This window comes from Cuculus canorus, chromosome 1 (assembly GCF_017976375.1).
Source record: "Cuculus canorus isolate bCucCan1 chromosome 1, bCucCan1.pri, whole genome shotgun sequence".
Classification (NCBI taxonomy): Eukaryota; Metazoa; Chordata; class Aves; order Cuculiformes; family Cuculidae; genus Cuculus; species Cuculus canorus.
This window is the reverse complement of record NC_071401.1, coordinates 87,554,381-87,580,674: the sequence shown is the minus strand read 5'-3', so window position 1 is coordinate 87,580,674 and position 26,294 is coordinate 87,554,381. Positions and strand designations below refer to the sequence as shown.

General features: G+C 40.1%; 1 protein-coding gene across 1 annotated transcript; it reads left to right on the top strand.

Moving 5' to 3' along the window:
- The first annotated feature begins 344 nt into the window (after positions 1–344).
- On the top strand, positions 345–25,635 carry TMEM47 (transmembrane protein 47). Its single transcript, XM_009558546.2, has 3 exons — positions 345–715; positions 13,425–13,565; positions 21,838–25,635. Exons 1-3 carry the CDS (start codon positions 490–492, stop codon positions 22,014–22,016), a joined length of 546 nt encoding a protein of 181 aa, XP_009556841.1. The 5' UTR covers positions 345–489; the 3' UTR covers positions 22,017–25,635.
- Positions 25,636–26,294: the final 659 nt, after the last annotated feature.

Genomic DNA, 26,294 nt, shown 5'->3' with positions numbered 1-26,294 from the left:
CTCGATGCAGGTCGGGATGCGGGGTAGATGCGGGGCGGGATGCGGGGGCAGGATGCGGAGTCGGGATGAAGGGCGAGTCGGGATGCAGGACGGGATGCAGGGAGAGCGGTTCCCAGGCACCGCCTACGGCGGCGGGGGGGAAACTTCTCCAAACTTATCCCCGCCGGGGCGGAGCGGAGCCGCAGGGCCGAGCCCCGTCCCCGCACACACGGCGCAGCGGCCCCCGCCTCCCCCCGGCAGGGGCGGGTAGGGGGAGGAGCGCCGCGCCGGGTCGGGGGGACCGGGGGGAGCTGCTGCACCTGATCCAGCGGGGCGGGAGCGGCGCTGCCCGCCGCCTGCGGAAAGCCTCTCCTCGCCGTTCGTCAGCGCTGGTCTCGCCGCTTCGCGCTCCGCCCGCCCCTTCTGCGCCGAGCTGCGCTCTCGCTCCCGTTCCCCTCGGGGCCGGCGGCAGAACGTTCTCCTCCTCCTTCCCCCCCACCCCCGGTCCCTATGGCTTCGTCCGGCAGCGGCATGGAGGAGGTGCGCGTCTCGGTGCTGACCCCGCTGAAGCTGGTGGGTCTGGTGTGCATCTTCCTGGCGCTGTGCCTGGACCTGGGAGCCGTGCTGAGCCCCGCCTGGGTGACGGCCGACCACCAGTACTACCTGTCCCTCTGGGAGTCCTGCCGCAAGCCCGGCAACTTGGACAGCTGGCTCTGCGAGTCGACGCTGCACAGCGGTGAGATCCGGCTGCGCGGGGCTCCCCCATCCCCTCTGCCCGCTCCGCGCCTCGTCCCTCCCTCGGTTCTTTCTGCCTCCCCCCGGCCCCACCTGGGCGCGGAGGCTCATCGCCTCCCAGCTCCTTGGCTGCCCTGCCTCCCCTCCTTCGATCTTTTCTCCTCCGGGACGGCGTTCCAGCCCCTTCCCGGCGCCACCATCCACCCCCGTAACGGAGCGGTGCTCGGGGTCTGCCGCGCCCTCTCCCGTTCCCCTCCGAGCTCCCCGCGCCGCCTGCCGCTGGGATAAGTCCCCTGGCACCTTTGTCCTCCGCACCCTCCCGTTCCGGAGAAGCTTCTTCCATCCTCCTCCCTGCCTCCCCGACCCTACTGCTCCCGGTTTGCGGGGGTCGCCGTCAGTAGCGCTGAGCTGGATGGGGAGCGCCGAGCGCCTGTGCTGGGCTCCAGGCTGCCTGCGAGGTGCTGCGCGCGGGGAGAGGCGACCGTGGCTCCTCTGAGCGAAAGGGGACACCAATTCGATGTTTGCCTTTGTGTTTTCGCAAAAGATCCTGAGTTTCGGCTAGTTTTGGTGATTTTTTTATTTCTTTTTTTTTTTTTCCCCTCTGGAGCAGTTGTTCTCATTCAGGCAGAAGCTGTTGGGAATCTTGATCTTATAATTCCCTCCCCATCCCCCCAAGTCACCAGTCTTGGAAAGTTGGGCCTTCCTAACAAAAAAACGATTGTTATTTTGTCCCAAGCAAGGACGCCTGGGCTCTGGTGCTCTCTCAGTCCTCCTCGATGTGCTTGTGTGGGTCTGTCTTTAGCAGGTAGTGATCTTCTCGTCGTCTTTCACGCTCCTTTGCATTAATGCTGCGCTCCCTGTTCTGAGTTCTTTATGCTTATTCGTTCTTCGGTTTTCTGGGTCTTTGGTCATAGTTGGTTTTTTCTAATATCACTTCACTGTTGCTCGGAGTACTTAGAAAACAGGTTGAGAAGGATATAAACAGGCTGCCTGTTGAATATTTTTCTGGAAATTCTCTTGTGTTAACGTAATTCTTCCGGTTTTCATGGGCTGTTTTATTTACTTTATGCCTGCTAGTAACTTCTGGAGTCCTAATAAAAATATTTACAAATGAAACCAGCCTCTCTTCCCCTTCCCTGCCCCCGCCTCTCTATTTTCATTTTCCCCACCCCTGTCCTCCCCACATACACACTTGCATTGCTAAATCAACCATTTGGATCGCTGTGCTCTTTGGTTGAGTAAATCACACAGGGACGAGATGTTTGTTTTGGGCAAGAGGCTGACTGTATATTCTAGGTGCTTTCCGTTTTCCTCACTTCTCTGTAATCTCTGTATCGGTTCAGGGAAATGACTGATCTCTGCTTGACTAGAAATTGCACAGGTTCCTTTGCTGCTGTGCTTTTTTTTTTTTGTTTTTGTCATTGTGTGGAATAATATTTGAGGGTATGAATGTTGTGTGGGGTTTTGTTTTAAATCGTGTAGTGCCAATACGACTTGTAAAGAAATGTCGGTTTCAATCTGTTTCCAGGGTATCTACACAAACTTTGGAGAGCTTTCTTTTCTTTCCCCAGTATAAACGGAAATTTATGTAGGAATGTCAGCTTCTACGTTGTCTCCTTAGCAACGTGAATCCTTTGCCCCTTCTCTCTGTCTCCTGAAATAGTATCCCCTTGATGGCAGAAAGACTTTTCAGATGTCTTGAATGAGAACCTGCTCCAAATCTTCCCCCCTACCTCCACGCACGCTTTATTGGGCTCCCTTCTCAAATCTGTCTCCCCTCCACACATACATGTGCACACACAAAAGTAGGATATTAAGAAAAGCAGAACAGCTTATGGGACAGCATATAAGGATGTGAATCTCTCTCATTGCTTTGCTGGTCACCTGTCTGTTTATGGAAAGGTGGAGATGAATGGGTGAGCATGGATAGGAACACAAATGTAATTTTGTTGGATACTGTGTGCTGAAAATTTTTCCTCTCCTGCTGCTTTCTTCTACCTTGTACAAAAATTCCTGCCTGTCTAGTTTTATTCAAGTTTCTTCAATGAGCTCTACTCATTTTCCTTCGATATTTTCCAGTCTAGTGGAGCCAGGTTTCACAAGCTACTGGGGAAGAAGTGAATGATTGTTTTATTTGAGGTGACTGGAATAAACCCTTCATTTTCCTCCTGCTTGGCACACAATGCTGCACTCTGAGACCTGAAATAGCAGAAACTGTACTGTTCTCTTTTCACCTTCTGCTAGTGTGCTACAATTCCCCTTAAAGTCAATGGGAAGGCTCCTAATAAGTTCACCAGTTGGATTGGAGGCTCATATTCGAGACCATTTTGTGTGCTTACCTTAATATTTTAAACACGGTTCCCTCCAACATGAAGAATCTAGTAAGCGGTATATTTTGGAGACAGTGGAAGGCTCCCACTGTGAAAGCTGTTTTGGCTTGATATTTGTTCAAGCAGCTTATATCTAGCTGTGAAAAGCGGTAGTACACAGAGAAAAAAGGCATCTTCACCCGTGGTTTTAAGAGATTTACTTCGTGATCTCTTGAAGAGGAGCACCTCAAGTGGCACCATTAAGGGCGAGCTCATGTTAGAAGCTGTTAAAGCATATTCGAGGTTTAATTAAAAATCTTTGTTGTAATTAGATGTAGGACCCCTGACTGCTATCAAAAGGGCAACTTAGTAGTGGAGAGCAGAAGGAAATGTACAGAGCATGATTATGTTGGCTGTTACAGCAGGAAATAATCCTCTGTTTTCCTTGAGTGTTGCTAGTGCTTGGGAGTTCTTGCATCCATTCATTCACTGGTTTGAGGGTTTGTTGTTTTTTTTTTTTTGGTTTTTTTTTTTTTTTTTTTATAGCTTGCAAGCAATCCTTTGCTCTTGTACTGCTTTTAAGGTTGTGTAAGTACTGCAGGATATTGCTATTTCAAGTGTCTAAAATAGTGAGTCAAGTTAATTTTTAGAAATCTGAAGATTATAAAATATCTTCTTTTTGAGCCTTTGGGGTCTATGTAAATCACCTGTTCAATTTTTTTTTTTCCTATAATTGTAGCAGCTGGAAAGGTATTTTTGCATATCCCTTGTTTACCTCTTCCCTTGATGATATTCTAAAATTCCCACTAACAGCAAGTTCAGGGTCTGAAAAACTAACAAACTTGCCAGTACAGAAAGCTCTGTGATGAAATCTTGAGATCCGTCAATGCTGCTTTACAGTTTTACCAGCTGTATGGGCATAAAATTATTTGCTATGATCAAAGCTTAACTTGGTTGATGCACAAGTTGTCTTTAAGTCAGCTGTTTTTTAAACTCGTGCTAAACTTAAAAAGAAAACAAACCCCGCAACCCCAAACTTACAGAGTTCCTTTGGTGTCTTTAAACAAAAATTTTTTTTAGACCTCATTTGAAGGGGCTTATATCTAATTTGTGATGGTTCATTTGCAGACTTATCAGGACTTGAGTTATATATGAATATTTATTTCTGTCTCAGCATCTGCCTAAAATTAAATGCATCTTATGTAGAACGGTTTGGCGTGTCTGTAGCTGTATGGGTAATTGTCTTCTTCCTGCAGAACTAGTAACAGTAAATTTGAATTTATGCAACAGACTGTAACCATTATAGTTCTTTAAATCAAAGATAATCGAATATGATGTGGAAGATGTAAATAGTTCCATAGAATATGATCTGCAGGTAGACATCTATTTTGGCTTTAATACATGTATATGCTAGTCATAGAAAACAATGGCTTCTTCACAGCATTTCAGTTTATTGTGTAAATAGTGTATATAAAAACACATTTGATTGGTTTCATATTGGTTAACTATATTCATTTTGGTTTATGAGGGGCATATGACTTTGTTACTTCTCAACCTCTGTATTATTTTATGCAAAATTCAGTTTTCTATAGGATCATTATATGCCTTAAGAGCCATCTCTAAATGTTTGAAAGACAAACCAATCTAAAGGAAATAACTGCAAAAGTCTCTACATGTTTAAACTTAGTGGTGGACAAACCATGAAGGTAAGCTTAACTTATACAATAGTGCAGTAAAACAACTTGAGTCTAGTTTTATGTTTACAATTCTCTTCTAATTTGTTCTTAAAATAAAGCATCAGAGGCTGCTCATTTGGTAGCACTTGAAGGGGTTCAACCTTAATTATACATTAGATGCAGATATGTGATTTAACATGGCTCAGTAGTCTTGGATGGTATCTGCTTGTTTTGAATCTAAGGAGTTTGTTCCAAGGGGAAATTGCTAGCTCAAAAGCAGCTTCCTCATTAGAAGATCTGGATCATTGCTCAGAGTTGATGTTGACACTTATTTATAAAATGCTCAGCAAGGCTAAGAGTTTGCTGTAAAATGACATGAGAACAACAAATGTAGTTTTACTAAGTCTGAAGAAAGTGGCTCATATAATGTAAGGAGCAATTATTAAAACCTTCTTTCTGGTTTTGAAAGCTAGTTTATGGCTTTGCATATTACTCTAATCATCCTCAGCATTTTGTGTTGGACTTTATGATCTTCGAGGTCTTTTCCACCCTTAATGATTCTGTGATTCCGATTCTATGATCTGAAGGTGGATATAAAATCGAAAGCCGTACTACTTCTAACTCACCATCTAAGCCCCTGAGCAAGCTAATCTTACTTTGAAATTGAGTTTGACTTGAAAATTGGCCCTGCTTTCCACAGGGAGTTGGACTAGATGACCTCCAGAGGTCCTTCCCATCATGAATTATTCTGTGATTGTATGATGACTCATACTCTGTGTTTGATGTCTCCCTGGCTCCTTCAGTGTCTTCAGAATGCCTTGAATTTGTTAACTACCCCTCACAGTAGCCCTAGATATGATATTTTAAGGTTCACTCCCTCTTTCACAATGGGCCAGTTATTGTAGCCTCAGACTTCCCAAAGCCGTGCTCTGTGGAAGTAGCAGATCTAAGACTCCTATTCAGCAGTCTGGACCTTTTAGTATGATGGAGACTACCATTTCAGCCACCCTTCTCCAACCAGTTAAGAGACATGGTTACAGCACATTCATGTGTAATGCATGAAGTTTGTGTGAGTTTATCTGATTAGATCGAGAGCACCACATGCCTTGTCATTGATAATACTCCTTAAAAAAAAAAAAAAAAAGGAAGACTTCTAGCCTTAGTGGATTATTGTTACTGCTGTTGTCCATTGCAGTTATAAAATCAGTAATGTATCCTGTTGCTTCGTCTTGTTTATTTAATAAAGAAGTCTTGCACCAATAAGTTAAAAGATGTTTCTTGTGTTAGGGATAATATGAGCAGTTTAAATATTTGATGAGATTTTATATTTGGAATCACCTAGAGAATAACCTTGCCTTTGTTACTGATATGTGGCCAAAGATGACCACATAATATTCAAAGTAACAAGCAGGAGGTGGGGTAAAGTCTATCCAGCTGTATAGCTTTTCTGTGTTTTTACTTGCTCCATTTCTGTAATAAAAAGGCCATTGTTTTGATGGGAAGTACTCCTTGAACTCTTTTAAATGCTAATTAGTTTTCTCACGGAACAATGGAATGAGTTTTGAAAATTGCAAAAGATTGCCAGTTTGCTTGAAGAACATTGGGAACTGTGGGAAATAATTACAGTCCTGTTCCGATGCAAAGTGTACCTCTTCCTTCTTCAGAGTGCTAAAATGTAGTAATATATATAGAAAAGGGCAGGAAAGGTGAGCTTTTCTTGAAAAGCTTGTATAACACATCTCCCACACTTCTCTTTTAATGACACGATTCTAAGATTTCCAGGTTTTTGTGAGGTTCTTGGAGTTGTGGGTGTATGTGATTTGTTTTTTTTTTCTTGAATGAATGAATATCCAATAATTGAAATGTTATAGTAGTGAGCTAATCTCAGAATAATACCATGTATCCAGTGGAAGAAATGAGTAAGTACATGCTGTACTGTTCTGTGAATGAATTATAGATTACATGATTTCTTGTAATGCTGTGCTTGTCTTGAAGTCTTCCATTGGCAAAAGTAAGTAAAATAAAGATCTACATAATGGCAACACTTAACTCTTTATTTGAAGATGCACTTAATTTAAAGGATTTTGCTCTGTGTTTTTAGAAATACAGGTAGGCCATGGCTCAGAGAGCAGCTGTACACTCCCTTTTCCCACCCTAAAGTTTATATATTCTGTATAAATAAGAAATGTAAGCTGTAGTCTTCAAGAGAGATGTGTGGTGGGCAGATGAGAAAGCACCTACTATGTTTCAAGTTTATCACACATCTGTAACCCTGCCAGGCATTACACCATCTTCTCCTGCAAAATCTGTCTCCTTTGCTTAACAACAGACTTGCTTACCATATTTTTATTGCTTTTTTTAATTCAGTCTGATCTCCTGTAGAGACTGGAGATAAAACTTGTAGTGGTGTCGAAGCACGCACAGTTTGAGTCCAGCAGTCTTGGGCCCACAGAGCAGCTGAAATGGAGACATCAGGCAGATTAATGCAGGCTGTACCTTTTGTGAGACTGCCGTAGAGATCATACTGAGAAACTGAGGCCATTTCTTCTTTGCGTGCTTGCTCACTTCTCCGGGAACCAAACTGTCCCCCCATGCTCAGTGGCATCTTCGAGTGGAAGGGAGAGGAGCTCTGCTTGCCATTGAAAGGCGAGTGGAATCTGGCTGCCCAGTGAATCGCCTGACTTAGCAAGCACATCCTTCCCAGGCTAAGAAGGATTGGTTGTAGAGCACCTACTGTCTGGAACATCCTGCTAGTGGACTGTTATCTTGCCTGGAATGGAGCCAGCCTGTTCCTCTCTGATCGTGATTATCTTGCTGTGGAGATAAGGAAAAACACAGGAGGAGCCTGAGTGAGAGGGATGCAACCTTGACTACTAAGGACTTTCCCTCAATGCTGAGACACCTGAGTCTTGGCTCCTGAACAGTAACACTTGGGTATTTATTGGGTAGTCGTATGGAAAGGTTTGTAAACAGCACTGGAAAGTTGGAAAGGACCAGTTAGGTAAGGAGCACTTTGAAACAAGACTCAGATTTGGATTCCCACTTACCTATTTGTTCACAGACCCTATTGATCTCATGTTTATCTTCTTCCAGCTTGGATATAGGAGATGGAAGAAGAGAGTAGTTTATCTACCCTAGTGGTTAAGAAATGCTTCTGTGAAGTGGGAGCAGAGGCTCAAGTCTGAAGATAGAGCTGGGAAGCAAAGACCTTGCAGTTTCTGAGAAGTCTTCTAGCCCCTGGTATATTGTAGCTAAGGGGGCACCTGTCTTTCCTCCTTCATTAGTCAGCTGCCATCATTAGCCATTAGCATTATGCATCTTGGCAAGAGACAGGTGCACCCCGGTTTGCCCCAGTTAGCTGTTTTTTGGACGTGTCTCTATGCTTGTTCTCTTTTTCTTTGACTGGCTCTAAATGACTATTCACTCAGCATCAGGAACACTAAATCATTCTACAAGCATCTTGTACAGCAAGTGGAAAGTAACTGATGCCTTATGTGAAGCTTCTGAATTATCCTTACAACGCGCTTATGGGTTTTGGCACCCAGTGCTCAAATTTCTATTTGGACGTTGTCAAAATCCTGGTAAATTAGAACTGTGAGAAAGCCTCACCATTAAGCCCACCTGTGTTGTGCAAGTCTTTGGATATCAAGTGCTTTGTTCCACATGCTGCTGTGTGTAGAGCGTTTGAGTTCTGTCTTAAGAACATTATGCATTCAGCCACAGCTGTCTGGTTCCCACGGTTCTGGTAACACTTTTAAGTTTAAGTGACTTGAGAATCTATACACATGAGTAATTTTCATACTTTAGAAAAATCTTAATCCATAAAATAAAAAGAAAATGTAAAAGCCAGGGTATCTGAGCAGCAGCTTGCGGTAATAAACACACTATAGAAACTGGCAGCAAGTGGAAAATAATATATTTATTGCAATTTTTGAACAAGGCTCCACTGTGGGAAGCTGTAGCTAAAGCAGCTTAATGGAGGTTTGGTATGGTTCCTGCCAGAAAGAGCTTCTCTCTGCAGTGTGCAGAAGTGTACGCTACAGAGTCTCAAAAGACTGTAGGTGTGGTGCTGGCTGTACAGGCACATAGTATGGGCCAAAGTTATGGATGCTGGGCTTCCCAGCTTTAGCCAATTTGCCCTTCATCCAGAGCAGAATTCATCTGAGCAGCTCCTTAAAAAAACCCATAATTTTGGCTCAGGTGAGGTTCCAGAGGACTGACTTCTCTGTGGAATAGTTTTGTGAGAACTTAGTGGTGACTGTAGTACTTACTTAACCTCAGTATACCTACTGAATTCAATGGAACTTGATCTTACACAAAAGTCTGTGCATCTGATCATACTGAAGAAAGAGCAAATCTTACTGATGGTGCAACAAATGCATTTTTTAGAAACTTTTTAGATACTACCTTTGTGGTTTTGTATAATCACTATACTTTTTAAACTTTCATTGGCCATTTGATGGCTAAGTTGATCACTGTTTGTAAGCTTAGAAATAGTTTTGAACATGAAGCAATTGGGAATATCTCTGGCTATCTTATTTGCCTTGATTGTTATGACATTTAGTGGGTTATATTTAATTTTCTATGTGTGGGTGCCTCAACTTCCTATGCTTCACTTGACACCTTCTTTCAAATACATTATTCTTGAGTTTGAATGCAGTATTATAATTTCTAAGAGTATTAGTTGTCTGATTGCAAGTACATGATAAGTGGAAGCTTTGTAATGAATCAGAACAACTTACCTAAAAGTGTTGTTGTGTTTTGTTTAGTGCTAGGTCAGTCATTACCTTCATCGGGTAGCAGCTGCATTCATTTTCTTTATGGTCTTTATGAGAAGACATGGTGGAGAACCATTGTGTGAAAAGAATACTCTATTGTTTCTGAAGAGGTTGATTCAGTTCACTTGCATTATCTGAACGAGCCATATACACAAATGTTTCATATATTTGACAAAATGTTGTCCATGACTTCTAACACTGTTACAGTAAAAATTATGCAAACATTATCGTCACCCTCCGAACTACAGTATTTATTTCTCATGGCTACAGGCATTGTGATGTTTCTTGTGCAATACAAAAGCATGTTTGGATTTTCAGACCTAAAAATAACATCTATTAAGTGAGGATTTTCTTAAATAGTCTGTCTTGAGTTACTTAATGATTGTCAAAATATATTAGTTCTAGTTGTTCAGGTGGTATAAGTGGCATTATCGGTATAATTCTTGACATTGCTAGCACCGTGAACACCGAAAAAAATCTGAAAGTTATACTTTCTGTTGACTCCACAGTTATAAACCAACAAAGCAACTTAATTTGGGTATAACTGTGAGATGACAGGATTTCTTAAAATCTAAAAGTTTTTTAAGATTTGTGGGAGTGCAATTTTACTAGTTCCTAACATTTTCCTTGATGGATGTGCAGTGTAAACAAACCAGTGATGTGCAGTGAAAAATATGGATTTACATTCCTAAAGTGGATCCAAATCGTGTTTTGAATCCAGAAAACTAATAACGATCATCTATAATTCCGTTTTTGCTCATGTTTATGCATGTTTCTATCTCTGTGAGAACAAGCTGTCTCTCTGAACTCTTGAGGCTCCTGAACTGGGTATAGTAACTTATTTGCAAGATTGGTGCATGCCTAGAAATGGTGCAAGGCTGTTTTGCGTACTCTGAAGTAGGCTAACCATGTTTATGTTCTGTGTACCAGTAACACTATGTAACAGAGCAATCTGCTGTTCCCAATTTTATGCTGTGTGCTATAAGTCACTGCTGGTCTGAGGAAGACTACAGTTTTTTATTGTAGAAGACTGTTTGCTGTATGTGGGTATGTTGTTGTAGCTATCTAACTTACAGGGTGTTCTTCCTTCAGAGGTAGTGATTCAGTTTTCTTTGGGTGTTTCTTTTCTTCTATATAAAGTTCAGTGGCCTGGATTTTCTGTTCTTAAAAAATAACTGCTGTTAGTGAAAGGCCCATGGAGAAGGTTTTACTTCCTTAATCCAACATAAGCTTTTTTTTGGTCACCAGATCAAATGGCTTTCAGAATTGAATGTTAAGTTTTTTCTAAGATCATGAGGACATTTAACCATGTTTCTATGGTAGGCAGTATAGGAAAATTCAGTCCAGTGTTCTTTGTGTATGAGGGTCTGACCTGCATGATGCTCTTTTACGCAGAATCCCTCTCATCTGCAGCTCAAGGTGAAGGCTGGTGGCATTGTATGCCCCTGTAAATGGAGGCTGGAGCTAAAATAAAGAGGCAATTCCAGACACTGTGACCCAGAACAGAATGTTCAATACTTGATCCTCAGCTAGTAGTGAGAGACATTAAACGCCTACTGTCAACATCACTGAGTAGGTTTCCTTAGTCAAGAAATTATTTCGTTTAAACAAGCCCATTCTTTTTTACTTGGGAGTGTAGGTGTCTTCCAACACTGATTGACCCTTCTACCTCCCACATAACTACTACAGAAAGGTAGTTTATTTTTTTAAATTTTCCAAATCCGTAAGATACATCTGTCCTGAAAGCTAAACTATGTTCTAACCCTATGCTTACATCATCTTTGCCTTAGATATTTTCACTTGTTTGGTGGTCTTGCCAGTTTGGTTTTGGAAAGAAATAAGATATTCGACTTTTTTTTTGTTTATTTGCTACTCCATTGTTACACACCTTTTGTTTGCATTAGAGTTTGGCATCTGATCAATGCAAAGACATTTAGTATTTTATTGTTGGTAGGAGCTTTCAAAAATCTTAGTTTCTGAGTTTTCCCATCTGGAGCTTTGATATATTTCATCAATTTTGTATGGCTTTTAACTTTGGGGCAATATGAATTCCTGTGTCTAGTCTTTGCATCTGTCTAATTTTCTAGTGCAAGGATTCCTTTCATGTTGTTCCATTGTAGCGCATTCTGATGATTTATCTCGGTATGTTATATCTGTAATGCATTCTGATATTGGAAGAATGCTTTCTAAATCATCAGTATGTTAACCACTTGGTGTTTCTGAAGCATTAAAAAACACTCTTCGTGACATTCCCGTCCATAACTAAAATTGTATTTCCATGCTAATAATAGTAAAGCAGTGGGTCGCGCAGCAAGCTGATGTTCTAGATTGTATGTTGATGGTAGGAGAATAAGAGATTGTTCCCAGCTTTTGTGTTTTGTCCGGTAAGAAAATTAAGGAGTAAAAGACCTTGGAAAGTTGAGTACTTAGTAATTGAAGTATTAATTAACTAAATGCCTGGATTTCTAAAAAGAATCAAAATAAAGGTGTGTACTTGCACACCCCCCACCCCCTTTTCTCTTTTTTAGAAATGCTTTTACAGCTCTTCTATTCACTTTCTTTTAATCTTGATCTTTTTCATATACTATATGAAGACTTTTTGATGATAGTGGCTGCAAGCCTTCCATCCTCAAACCCCAAAGCCGCACTGTTGGTACCTTTAGATTAGATCCCTCTTAAAACTGGATATACTGTTTTCTAAAACACTGAACTTTGCCCTTTTCAAAAAGAGAATGTGTATTTTTGTTGTTCTTATTTTAGTAAGATCTCTAAATTTACTTAGGAAGTATTTAATCTTAGTTTCTTTGTAACACATTCAGCTGTTTTATTCTGAGTATCTTACAAGTGCTAGTATTTTCAAAGTAATGAGATGCACTGGATCCGTAGGCCTTTTTCCTACAAGCTGACTTTAGATAATCTTCCTTGAACTACTAAGTAGTAGTGATAAACAGTAAATAGTGATCTGAATCTTTTTCTTGAGGCTTGTTGCAGAGAGACAAAGCCTTAAATGCTGTCTTGCAAAGAGAGAGACAATACAAATCTGTGCCTTTCTAAAATCCTAGGAACACTTTTAAGTTAGATCTTGGATGTTGTATAGACCCGTGGTGGTCATGACCTTGGAAGTGGATTTTGCTTAATGTGATTTAAGTTGGCAAGGATGTTGTTTGTAACTACATCCATTATATATGAAAATAATTGAAAAATACAGTGGGCCAAACCCAGAAGTTGCTTTTTGAGGAAAAAAAGGAAACTTGACCCTTAAAGATAACTTGTGTTTTAAAATGGACTTAGATTTGGCTTGATCTGAATCTAGTAATCACTACTGCCTTTATAAGAGCTTAACTTCCACCTTTTTTTAGTGTTGAAAATGATTTTTTTTAAAATTCCTTTGAGCATCGCCTTCCTTTACCTCTGTTTTGCTGTTCATATTATGTGGTCTTGGTACTTCCCAGTTGATGTGTGTATATGAGGAGTCTCCATGCATTTCCCTTCCTGTGTCACCCTAATCAGCTCAAGCAGAAATTTGAAATTCACTCTCTTTTGTGGGAAAGTTACAGCAGACTAGAGGTCAGCTAACACGTGCTGGCTAATTCTGACCCGGTCTCAATTTCTCATTCTAAATTGGACAAAACCATGGGACCAAATTATGCAGGCTTACTCGAGCCAAAATCCCAGGGAGGCCAACTAAGCCTTGAAAAAGTGTGGGAAGCTGTGGTACTTTGCTCCCGAGTTGTATCAGATGTAGTATAGGTTATATAAGTGTTTTATATACATATATAAAAAGGTGTTTCACTAATTAGGGGAAAAGGAATCCAAAGCCCTGGTATTTATTTACTTACCCAAGTGTTGATGTAGTCTCTGTGTTCCTCATATTGCTATTTCTGTCAAGCCTATGGGCTTGTTTTAAGGAAATACTATTATTTTTCTTGTCTTTTTTTTCCCTGTAGACTGGCAGATAGCTACTCTTGCTTTGCTGTTGGGTGGTGCTGCCATCATTCTCATAGCTTTCCTGGTTGGGTTGATCTCTATCTGCGTGGGATCTCGGAGGCGGTTCTACAGACCAGTTGCAGTCATGCTCTTTGCTGCAGGTAAGCAGATTACCAGCACCATTATGAAAATTTCATGAGCAGCTTCACTTTTGTGAAGGAAGACATGCCATGTTCTGCATACTAATTCAGAGACGTTTGGTTTACTTCAGTGTTAACTCCGGTGAGGTTTTTCAGGATACTGGTTCTGCACGGCATTAATAATTTTTGCAGTTGCGCTATTACTGCTTCATAAACAATTATTTATTTGCATTGTATTTATTGTTTTGTAAAGTACACTCAGCAGGGGCAACTACAGAGGATAGATCTCAGAGTTCCATTTTTAGTCTATGATTTTGTGCTGCATGTCCCCATTTTTATTCTTGATGCAAAGCCATTTCTGCTATTTTAGTGGTCTTCATTTTACAGTTTCAGAACAGGATCATTAATGCTCAAATATGAACTCTTGAAGCCCTACGTGTGAAAATAAATAGGATTATTTTGCAAGGTATTTATATATGCCCCTGTGTCATAAGGAATTAATTTCATTTTGTCAGCTTGCTTGCTTAGTTACTACTTTAACAAGCTGTCACAGTGCAGTCCCTGTTTGCTTTTAAAAACGCAAAAATGGAACACTTCATATGGGCTATCACAAAATCTTAAGGGAGACCTGTGAATCTGAACTGTCCATAGGACTGGTCCACTGAGGTATAATTACAGTAGCGAATCATCTCCTTTTGTACATTCTGGTCTATTGAGGCTTAGTCAGCATGGATGTTTGTGTTTCTCCTGAGATTCAGGGAGCATTGCTTGCCTTCATCCTGCCACTCATATCTGCATTTGAGCTAGCAGCTTAAGCCACTTCTGGTACCACATAATGAAGAGGATGACAGAACCTAGTCTTTGAGATGTATTAAAAAAAACCCATAAAGATACAAAAAGATATGAGTGCAGAATTTGCAGGGTATTCAGGAATGAAACAAAGCTCCAGGGAAGGCTTCTGCTGCCCCCTGCTGTTAATGTTGCTTTGATTGAGCTGTAGCACTTTAAAGGTACACTTTCATTTCCTCAAGAGTTATTGGTAGGTTATATCTCATTTGCTTTTAAGAAATGAATGCAACCTGGGATCATATTTCCTGAGTAAAAATCATATTTTTTTGTTCTATGTGTCGCATTGCTTGCTTGGTTAAATAACTAAAGGCACTGCTGCTATTATTTTAAAATTCAGTATTAATTCTGAGATTATAAAGCATGCTGGGCAGTTAACTTTGAAGGAAATAGATTTATTTGATATCTCTTATGGTTTCTTATTAGGCAGTTGACTTACTACCCAATGTTTTGAGAAATTAACTTGCTAATTCTTCAGCCGTACACTGTCTGACTTAATGCTCATTTACTATATAGTTACGTTAGACAGAAATCTTCCGCAAGAAATATCCCGAAATCCTGCTGTTTGTGTTAAAGCTCCATCTATTCTCCTCTGCATAAAATTAGTTCTAGCCTTTACTACAGAAGGTTATGGATAGGGAGGTTTAGTGCCAACTTACATCAAAAAGGAACAAATAATGGTGCTTTAACTCATAAGCGGTGTTCACCTCTTCCCTTTGACTGTGTGTATGCATGTGTGTGTGCACTCATTCGTGTGTGTGCATGCATGCATTTGAAATAGCCGTGGCTGGAAGCGTATAAGAAGGAGAGAGATGATGAGGCCAAGACAGCCTGCCTCATTCTTCTTCATTATCTGGCAAATCTGAGGAGAATCCTTTTGGGATTTGATGCTAATGTTGTTAGTGTCACTTCCTACAGATTTTGTTTTTGATGTCAGCTATTTTTAGAGATGAATATGGACTGACATATTTTGAAAGCATTGTGGAAAGAATCCCCTGCTTAAGAAGGGAAAATGAAGATTGCAGCATAGTGGAGTTTGTGCCTTTTGCAACCGAAGATCTTTGAGGATAAACCCTGCCTTAACCTGTGCATCTGTTGACAACACCAAATATTCTGTATGACTCTAGTTAGGAGTTTATCAGCTGCCTTTGGAAGAAAGACACAGGTTGAATTGCCCAGAGACGTTTAATGGCCTGTGTGGGTATCATGTAGAAAAAAAAGAGGATAAAATGGAAAAGTGGTTTCCAGGCACTCCAAAGCCCAGAGAGCTGGCTCCAGACCTTTTTTTTCCTTCTAGGGTTTGGGTTTTTTTTTATTTTTATTTTCTCAGCTTCAGATTTCATTTAGCAACTCTGTAGGTGAGGAGGAAGATTGACTGACTAAGACTGGAAGAAATGAGAAAGCAAAGGGAAAACAAAAATAATTGAACCTAGATACTGAGAGTAAGCCAGCAAGTGATCTACAGATGTGAATGTGTTTAAAGTACATACTGTCAGCTCCGTGTAATGGGGGGAGGAACATCTCCGGTAACGGAAAAAACATGGCTCACAAACTTGTCACTTAAAGAGTCTCATGATATGGTTACCATGCAACTGAGTGCTAACTGTGTCTTAATGTAAGGGTAGAAAGAGGAAGTGTAATTATTGAAAACGAGTAAAAGCAAACAAAAAAATTAGTTTAAAAGATGTCTGTTTTCTGGGGCTGTGGATTAACAATGTTTAGAAGAATAGCCTGTTGAGCTTAGTAAGCTTTTAGAACATTTTACAGCATGCTTTTATGTAAGCTAGAGAAACAATGTCTAAGTGAATGTATTATGGGTGAAAGAGTAAAAAAGAATGACAGCAGATAATATTTGGAAAATAGTTGGAGGATGTATCTTTGTGTCCCGACAGAGACAGAGCACAATCTGGCTGGATTGCATCCTGAGTTCTGTCTTATTAACTATTTTCATAATTATGTGGAAGATAAAAGTCTACGTGTCAAATTTTACAGTGAAGCTAAGAAAAAATTGCAGGTATATTGGAGGACAGAATTTTATTCAGTAGGATGTAGTGCCAGTTGCTACAGGGTGGCAATAAGAGCCATAGCATCAAAGAAATGTTAATAGGAAGGATACTCTGTAGGTCATGTAGACTAGCTTTCTTGTTGAGGCAGGACAATCATGGACAATAGGTCAATCAGCTGCAGCTTTGTCTGGACTAGTCTTTGGAAGTCCAACGATGAGGCTCACACTGCCTCTTCAAGCAAGTTGTCCTGATTCCATACTACCCTCCTTATGATGATTTTTTTTTCTCCCCTTATGTTCATCCTGAATCTCTGAAACTGAGATTTGTGTCCACTGCCATTGTCTTAGGTTACCTGAGACTACAAAGAAGGATTATTTATTTTCCTGTCATCATTGCAGCTACATTTTCAGGCAACTGTAGGCTGGTTTGAAATTGCTCCTTAGCCATGTCTTCATGAGTCTAAGTAAATGTAGCTCACTCATCTTCCTCTTAAGGATGATTTGCTCCAGGATTCCAATTATCTTGGCAGCTCTCTGGACCCTTGTCCTAAGCTGTGAGTCCATGTTAACTACTGATCATTGCTTTGTTCTGCTTGTGCTTGGAGGTAGATTCCAAGAGGATGTACTCCATAGTTTCTAGGGATTGAGTTACGTCTGACCAGCCTGTAATTCTGTGGATTTTTCACTTAGAGCCTTTTTAAATATGCACACGTTAACCTTTTTCCAGTTATCTGAATGTCCCTAGTCACTCTGATTTTTCACAGATGATAGAAGGCTCGTGATCACATTGGCCACCTCTTTCATCATCTTTGGGTCAATTCCATCTATACCAATAGGTATGAATGCAACTCTAAGTCATCTCTGAATTGTTGCTGCACTGTTGACACCCTACCAAACCACGTAATTTAGAAGTTTTGGAGAAACTGTCACAGTGCATTGTCTTTGCTGGCTGTCATTGTATAAACATGTTTTCTGAACTTAATTTTGCAACTAATGCACCTGTGGAATTTTTTATTTTACTACCTTTTTTGCTATTTCCTAACTTAATGCTGGGCTCCAGCTAGGCTTCAAACTTCCCAATTTTTGTATCAGAACAGTGCTTTTATACCCCATCTAATTGTCTGTCTTTTTTTTTAATGCTCGTGTGCCTCTTTCTTGCACATTCATTGAGAAAATCGCTGTTTGGCCAAACTGGGCCTCCTGCTGAAATTCCTGGCCTTCCTGTGTAGCAAGGAGGTCTGTTCTTGAGCTAACTATTTTAAAAATCAGCATAGTCCCTGTTTCTTTTCATGCTGCTTCCCAAATAATTGCATAGATTGTATTAAATACAAACAGCTTCCTAGGTAGCAGTTGAATGTGTGTTAAACAACTGGTGTTGCAGTTTCAACGATTATCAATTAAGTGCTTTATTCGTATGAATGAACAGGAGGAATGATGTATAGAAAAGAAATACAGAACTTACTAGCCAGCACCACCATTTTTATAATGCAGCTTCTGTATTGACTCAGCAGAGATGCTGCGTCCCAAGTTCAGGAAGCAGCTGAAAAACTTACTTAATCATAGAATACCAGGCTGGAAGGGACCAATCTAACTTTCTTGGCAAAATCATGGTCTAGACAAGGTTGCTGAGCACCCTGTCCAGGTATATCTTAAGTGTCCAGTGTTGGGGAATCCATTGCTTCTCTGGGGAGATTATTCCAGTGGCTGAGCAGTCTTATTGTGAAAAAACTTCATCTTGCATCCAGTCTGAATCTCTCCAGGAGGACTTCATACTGATTATCTTTAGTCTTTTCCATATGACTCCATGTAAACAGGGACTCTCCATCTTCTTTGTAGCCACCCTTTAAATACTGGAAGATAGTGATAAGGTCTCCCCTAAGTCTTATTTTCTCAAGGCTGAACAAACCCAGTTCTCTCAGCCTTTCCTCATATGGCAGGCTTCCCAGTCCTTTGGTCATCTTAGTGGCCCTTCTCTGGACCCTCTCCACACTGTCCGCATTTTTTTTTGTATATCAGGGACAAAAACTGAGCACGGTATTCCAGGTGTGGCCTGAGAAGTGCTGAGTACAGTGGGATAATGACTTCTTGGCCTGCCGAGAAGGGCTTGGGAGTGCTGATTGATGAGAAGCTTGACACAAGCCGGCAATGTGTGCTTGCAGCCCAGAAGGCCAACTGTATCCTGGGCTGCATAGAAAGAAGTGTGGCCAGCAGGTCGAGGGAGGTGATTCTGCCCCTCTGTTCTGCTCTTGTGAGACCTCATCTGGAGTACTGTGTCCAGTTCTGGAATATTCAACATAAGAAAGATATGGAACTGTTGGAATGGGTCCAGAGGAGGGCTATAAAGATGATCAGAGGGCTGGAGCACCTCCCATAGGAGGAAAGGCTGAGAGAGTTGGAATTGTTCAGCCTGGAGAAGAGAAGGCTCAGAGGAGACCTTATAGTGGCCTTTCAGTACCTGAAGGGACTACAAGGAAGCTGGGGAGGGACTTTTTACAAAGGCTTGTAGTGATAGGACATGAAGGAATGTCTGTAAATTGGATGGGGGAAGATTTAGACTATACATTAGGAAGAAATCCTTCACGATGAGAGTGGTGAGACACTGAAACAGGTTGCTCAGTGAAGTTGTGGATGCCCCATCCTTGGAAAGGCAAGGTTGGAAGGGGCCTTGAGCAGCCTGATCTAGTGAGAGGAGTCCCTGCCCATAGCAGGGGGATTGGAATGAGATGTTCTTTAAGGTCCCTTCCAACCCAAACCATTATATGATTGTTTATCTCTGCTGGTGATGCCTCCATTGATGAAACCCAGCACCCTATTGTCTTTTTTATGCTGCAGCAGCACACTATTGGCCCATATTGAGCTTGTTGTCCACCAGGACCCCCAGGTCTCTTTCCACAGAGCTGCTCTGTAACCTCATGGGTTTCTTATTAACTCCTCATGGGGTTCTTACTAACTCAGTCTTCCAGCCTATCTACCTCTTCTTGCAGGATGGCTTTCCCTTCCAAAGTGTCCACTTCCCTACTCAGTTTGGTATAATCGGCAAACTTAATCTGAGTACCCTTGATCCCATCATCCAGATCACTTATGAAGATATTAAACAGCATTGGGCCCAATATTGATCCCTGGGAGAGTCCCACTTGTGACAAGTGGCTGTCTTGAAAAGGAGCTATTTACCACCACTCTCTGGGTGCAGCTGAGCAACCAGTTCCCTACCCATTGCGCAGACCACTTCTTTAGACAATAGCACATCAGTTTCTTGAGGAGGAGGAGGAGGAGGCTGTGGGAAACTTGTGTTGCAAACCTTGGAGGAATTGAAGCAGATGATGTGCACCACTTGCCCCACATGAGCCGAGTAGGTTACTTTGTCCATTCAACTTCGGACTTTTTTTTTTAATTTTGAATGGACTTAAAGATATGTCTGAAAACTGAGCATGTGGTTCAGGTGGTTTGGGGTGTAATGATGCTCATGTTATAGAGAATTGGAGTGCATGATCTTTTCATAAAAGAGGAGATGCTTTCTCTACTATACCCTGTCAAAATTTCTCCAGTGTTGCATAGTGTTCTGTGACAAAAAAAGAAAGTATTAAAATAGAGTAACACAATGTAACACTTCAATAACTTTAGAATTAAGAAAATCCTGTGGATTTTGGTATCCACATCAGAAAATCCACTATCTAAACATTATTCAGATTGTTAGTCTCAAGTAAGAGCCCAAAGACTAGGCTGTAGGCTAAGTGAGAGAGGAAGAAGGGAAGAAGTTTCCAGTAAGTGTCTTGTCAAGTGTTATCACTGAGGGTGTAATGAACATGGAGATCATCTCTCCATACCAGCCCCCATCCAGAAGGCAGAAGAGTATTTGTCTCCAGGCCTAATGAAAGGTGCCAGTTCAACAACACTGGAGTCCGTGTGGGATTGAAAAGGCAAATGACAGATTCTGAGCATTAAAAGTGTTCAAGCAGTAGAAGACTATAATTAACGTTATTTTTCTGCAGTTTCCCAATATAATTTCGGAAGGGCTTGTGTAGTCCAAAGTAGTCTTCCTTCCTGTTACCACTGGCATTTTATATTGGTGCTGGCTTTATAACAACTCTCTAAGCAGTGTTTGTTGTTCTGAAAATATGTAAAAAAGTGACCCAGTAAACGTTATGAAAGTAGTTATTATGGTGTTGCATTCCATACTATTGAACTTCCTATCTTAGGCCTGCAAACACTTAAGCACATGCAAAACTGTGGATGTTCCCGCTTGCCTCTAGTCAGGGGGCCGGCATAGTTTGCAGAGGCAGTCATGGGTTGAAGTCTTGAAAAAATTCGTGGTGTTAAAGGCTGGAAAGGAATGCTGTGATAAGGCCATATAATGTATTTGAGGGGCAAAAAGGATGCTTTGTACATTGCTGTGAAGCTTAGTCTTTTTGGGTGGCAGAACTAGACAAGTGATTACATCATACAGCTTGTTCTTGTCTTCAAACCAAGTGAAATTTTCACCTGCTCACCCTGGAAACTGTTGTCCCAGTTTTTTTGTTAACACTGCACCTGAATTTAAAAGAGAATGGATACCAACAAAACTAAAATATTCTTGAGAAAACCGAGTTTCTTTATCTGTGTGTTTTCAGGTTGCTGTATGTGGAATTTTTTGATATAACACATTAATTAACAGGTTTGCTGAACTCCACTGCAGTCATGTGAATCAGGCTGCAGGAGATACGGCTCTCAGAGTGCTGTAGCAAGTAATGATTTTTAAGCTTTTACTGCCTTGGATTTGGTCAGATTTATTAGCTTTTTTCATTATGAAGTGTTTCTGACCCACCCCCTAAGTCTGTAATACAAAGCAACGTTTTGCCAGTTGGCAGTTTAGTGACTGATCAAAGTTTATGGTTTCCTTGGTATTCTGTGTAACAATATCATTAATTCTGATTACAGTACACAGTAATATGTATGAAATATGCAATTCACTGAGTTTCTACTGAACATAAATATACATCACCTACTACAATGAATTATTTCTAGACTAAGTAAATGATTTTATTCTGAGCTATATTTTGTAGTAGTCATTCTTGCTTTTTGTTTTTACTTATTTATAATAGCTATAGAACTTATAGATCTTAGTTCTGTTATTATGGAAGAAATAATAACTACAAACTAAAATACAAAGGAGAGACAAAATAATTTGAAAAGATTGCTCTCACTATTTATTTCTCGGACATCAGAAGGATCTTTGTTACACCATGGCAATAACATCTGTCCATCAACCAGGGCATGTGGAAGAACTGTTCTGTTTGCTGTAGCTAAAATGAAGATTTTTTAATTTTTTTTTTCAAAAAGAGCAGTACTTACAAGCTAAAAGTGCACCAAGAACATTTTAAATATGGATTTCAGTTATATGATGTTTTTGTTGTTTTATGGGAATGAATTAAGGCTTCTTCTGACATTTATTTCTTTTTCTTTCAGTTGTTCTTCAGGTGTGCAGCTTAGTCCTTTACCCAATCAAGTTCATCGAAACAGTCAGCTTGAAAATATACCATGAGTTCAACTGGGGCTATGGCCTGGCTTGGGGTGCAACTATATTTTCATTTGGGGGTGCCATTCTTTATTGCCTGAACCCTAAGAACTATGAAGACTATTACTAGAATCATTTAATCAAAAGAAAAATAACAAAAGGATTACCCCATCTTTTCTATCTCACAGTTTTTTTAGAACACTTGTGGAGCACCAAACAGTCTGCTCTGTTGATAAAATAGCCTTTGCCTTTTGGGTGTGAACACTGTAACCAGCTTTTACAACCATTTAAAAGAACTGCAAACACTACAATTGCTGATCTTACATAGGCAGATGCTGCAAGCTGCTGATACATAAGCTTCATTTTTCCTGACAACAAGCAAAAGGATCTACATGACAGCAATCATTGTGAGAAAACTAGTTGGAATGAGAATGCAGTGCCAGCATCTGCTCTTGCCTTCAGGGGAGCAGCTGGTATAGGCTCCATTTAGAAGTTTCCCTGTATCATAGAGGATTCAGATGTCTGTGAGGCAGGCAATGGCATCTTGTACAATAGGCTGTGTTGGCCCCTGGTTACTTGCTCAATAAAGCTCTTAAGGAATTAGTTGCAAGCGACTGTGTTGAGGGCAGTGAATGTAACTGGTTAATGACTTGTCTAATAGTCTAATATCTGCATTCACCGGTTTTCTGGGATAATAATAATTTAAAAAAAACCCAAAAAACAACGAAACAACAAAAAACCCAAGCCACCAACCATACAGGATTTCATGAATTGGTAATCGACATCACTGTGCCAGCTGTAGCAGATTGTTGAAGGAAGTCTAAGCCCGGAGACTTGTGCTTCTTAGTGTGTAGTTGGAAGTTGTCTCAGCTCCGAGTATTTTGCTGGGAGGGTGGAGATAAGGGGAAGCAGAAAAAGAACTCCTCTGTCCCTGAGGCATCTAAAGTGCATGAATGAATTGCAATTGTCCTGAGTACCCATTTAACTTCATGAAAAGAATGCATATGGAACAAGTTCAGTTATATTTTTTGAAAGCTATTTGTTAGTATAAATGAATATGTAATACAATTATAAATGCAGAGGTAGAGAGACAATTCATCTTAAAATTGTAATATAGGCTGTGATGAAGTGGTTAAAATACTATCTTGTATGCATTCTTGACAGTCTTGGATTGGTACCCCCAATTTTGGCTGCTGTTACAAAATAAACTTCAAATGGTTTCTCTTCTGTATATGCCCTTTGTACAGACTCTGTGTTATGGGAAATGCTTAAAAGTTCACATCAAGTTAAGGTAGAGCTGGATGAAATACCTACTTGCTATTCCATATGTAATCTCGTACTTACTAAAAATTGTTTTCTATGGCTGTTGTGAAGAAAACACTGCCATTTTTTTTAAATCTAGTTAGACTGTGAAGTGTCTCTGATCATAAAGAATAAAGCTGAGACCCCATCATGTCCATATTAAAACATTAGCTCTACAGGAGGTAATCTCTTGTTTTTAAAAGCTGAGTTTGTAGTAGACTGGCTAATCATTATGTACATCTAATTGCTCCTTGCTTGGTGTGTTTCCTGCTTAAGATATCTAGAGACTGTACACATGAATTGAAACCCAAGATAAAAATGACTTTTACATAAATTTAATCCACTTCACTTTTATTTTTGTTTAAGATTTGCTTATTTGGATATTTTAAATTAATTATGAACATATTTTTATACAATTCTAATCTTTTTTAAAAAAAACTTATTTTTTTTAATGGAGAAATTTAAACTATATTCTGTGTAGGCCTCTGCAAAAGCAGATATGCTGGGGTTGCACATACAAATGGTTTTGCTGGTTCCACGGAAAAGACTGCTGAATTACTCAGTGTTAAAACTGCATCTGCAGTGTTAATGTTTGTGCTATCAGAGGTTCTGCAATGACCATGGGACCACAGGGCTGCCTTTAGGAGGTTGTTGTGAAAGTATTGCTGACATACAAAGTTGGTTTATAAAACTCTGGGGCTCTCTGGAATTAAATCTGCCATGGGACGATATTCCTTATCAGCAGTCTTTTCCAGGACCAGTTGTGATTAATTAGATTAGACAGAGCAAAATGATAGCTTGACTCGGAAGAGATTATATGGCAATGCCTGGGGAACAAGAAGGATGGGAGGAAAAACTATGTCCACTTGTTTCACAGGCACCAGAGAGCATTTGTAACCCTTGTTGTTTGGGTTTTTTTTTTCCTGAGGCTGACTTAAGGTGGATATTCAGTATGTAGTTAACTCTGTATCCTTCTGAACAGCTGTGTAGTTCTGCTTTTATTTAGCAACATGGAGAACATTGTAGTATGGCATGGGAATTGGGTTAACAGAGAAGCTCACAGTAAGATTTCTGTACATCTCTTGGAGAATAGTGGTTTAGTGCTGACATTGTGTAGCACTTCACCTGTGCTGACAAGAAGGTACAGTGCTGAACCCGCATCATATCCACTAATTTATCAAGTAATTTTTCATGTACAGTTTGAGTGAAAACAACTGTTAAGCCTAAGGCATATGCAAATTAATGGGATGAGCTCTGGAAGTCACCCAGCTCTTAATATGAAAGATGTTCAGGCAAGAAATCTATACGTGTGAATGCCTAAAGACAAGATTCTTCATTCATATTTGAGTTAGAGATCTGATTTTCAATCTCAACACCTGCTTTTCCTCTTGATAATGCAATCTATTAGGACACACCTTGAACTCCTCAGGTCCTTTGTGTTTGGGCACCTAGTATATGAGTTTAGGTACCTACCTTTAGCTTAAGTTGCTACTGCCATTTCTTTTTCCCCCTCCCCTATCACTGCCAGTTTTGGCAAGCATTCTGTTTCTCAGCGCTGAACTAAAAGTAAATACAACATTATACTGATTGATTTTTTTTTTTCCCTAGCCATAAAAAAGGGTATGTGTCTGTGTCTTGAGTGTACATATGGCAAAGTAATAATTTTGTATTGCTGTTTTTGTGTCATGACACTATTATTTCAGTTGTTTGGTTTTATTTCACTGGCAGGATGATTCTCTCACACAAAAAAAACATTGTTTTTCTTCCAAATATATATGAATAAATATATATATATATCTCAAACTTGCAAGCAGGGCTAGTTATTTGTATTTTTTAAGCTTAAAGTATACCGTCTGGTGCTGACAAGTACCTAGCACCTCTTCTGGATTTCTTGCACAACTTCGTTTAGCTTTTGTAAATTTTAAAAACAAATATAGAGAGACCTATGTGTTTGAAATATAAATGATCTATATGGATTAGCATGTAACTGTATATTAAACATGCAATGAACTGACTGGTAAGTGAAGTCTAATCTTATGGCTAGCAATGTAATTTATTCAGACTGTATTTTTGTACAGAGCAGTGCACACTAACCTATTGCCTCTGTGTCCTCTATAATGCCTAAAACTGTGCCTAGAAATTTCATTTCTGTCTTTAAAGGAAAAAAAAAAGAGAGACAACTAAATGCTTCATGTTGTTTATTGTTTTTCTGATGTTGTTCTTTATTTATTTTTGAGAAGTCTGTATGTGTTTATTAAATGAATCCATCAAAATGTGGTTCATTTTAAATGGTCATTGTTAGCAGGGAAAGACACATGGGTTTTTTATCAAGACTTTTAAGTTTGCAGTTGTAATACCATTTCTGTATTTCACGATTTTTGTAGCCTACATAAAGTTATATGTGAAAAAGTAACTGAAATAAAAAAAAAATTATTACACTAACCAAATTTGCCTCTTTTGCTCTGAGTGGAATATGTATGTATGCAGATGAAACTGGCCTGGTTTTCTGTTGGACGTGCTGCTTATGAGTATGCCTCACCATACTAAAAGAGTCTTATTAAAATATGCGGGTGGAGGAAGAGGTGCAGGATCTTGCTGATGTAACACCTCCATCTCATCTTGCCACAGAATAAATAGCACAGGTTAGGTGTCTATGTATCAAGCAGCCTATAATGTCTTTATAAAAATGCAATTATTGTAACATCAGAAAACTAAATAGCTTTTAATGTAGTAAACGTGCTAAAACAGGAATCTATACTGAGCACCTTGTTCCAGTGGGGAAATTTACTCATTATATACCCATTTCTTTTTTACAATCCCAATAATTAATACTTTTTTTCCATTTTGATTCTGAAAGCCAGATTACTTTTCATTCTGGAAAAAAATGGATTTTAGTTTTGAACCTGAAACACAGTGCTGCTAAAACGGAAAAGCATGTTTAAAACCCTGAAGATGTGATACTGTGTTGTTTCTACTATTTAGTAGCAGTCTCGGGCAGGCAACGTGAGGCGGCCAGCAGAAAGTAATAGGAGAACTGAGGGCAGATGCCTTGGCTACAGCAGACTATTGCAATGAGCTAGAGCAGGCGTGAGGGTGGGGTGTACAG

Coding starts and splice junctions, on each gene's coding strand:
- TMEM47 (XM_009558546.2), top strand. CDS start 490: ATGGCTTCGTCCGGCAGCGGCATGGAGGAGGTGCGCGTCTCGGTGCTG. Junction 716..13,424: donor CGAGTCGACGCTGCACAGCG/GTGAGATCCGGC, acceptor TTTTCCCTGTAG/ACTGGCAGATAGCTACTCTT. Junction 13,566..21,837: donor AGTCATGCTCTTTGCTGCAG/GTAAGCAGATTA, acceptor TTTTTCTTTCAG/TTGTTCTTCAGGTGTGCAGC.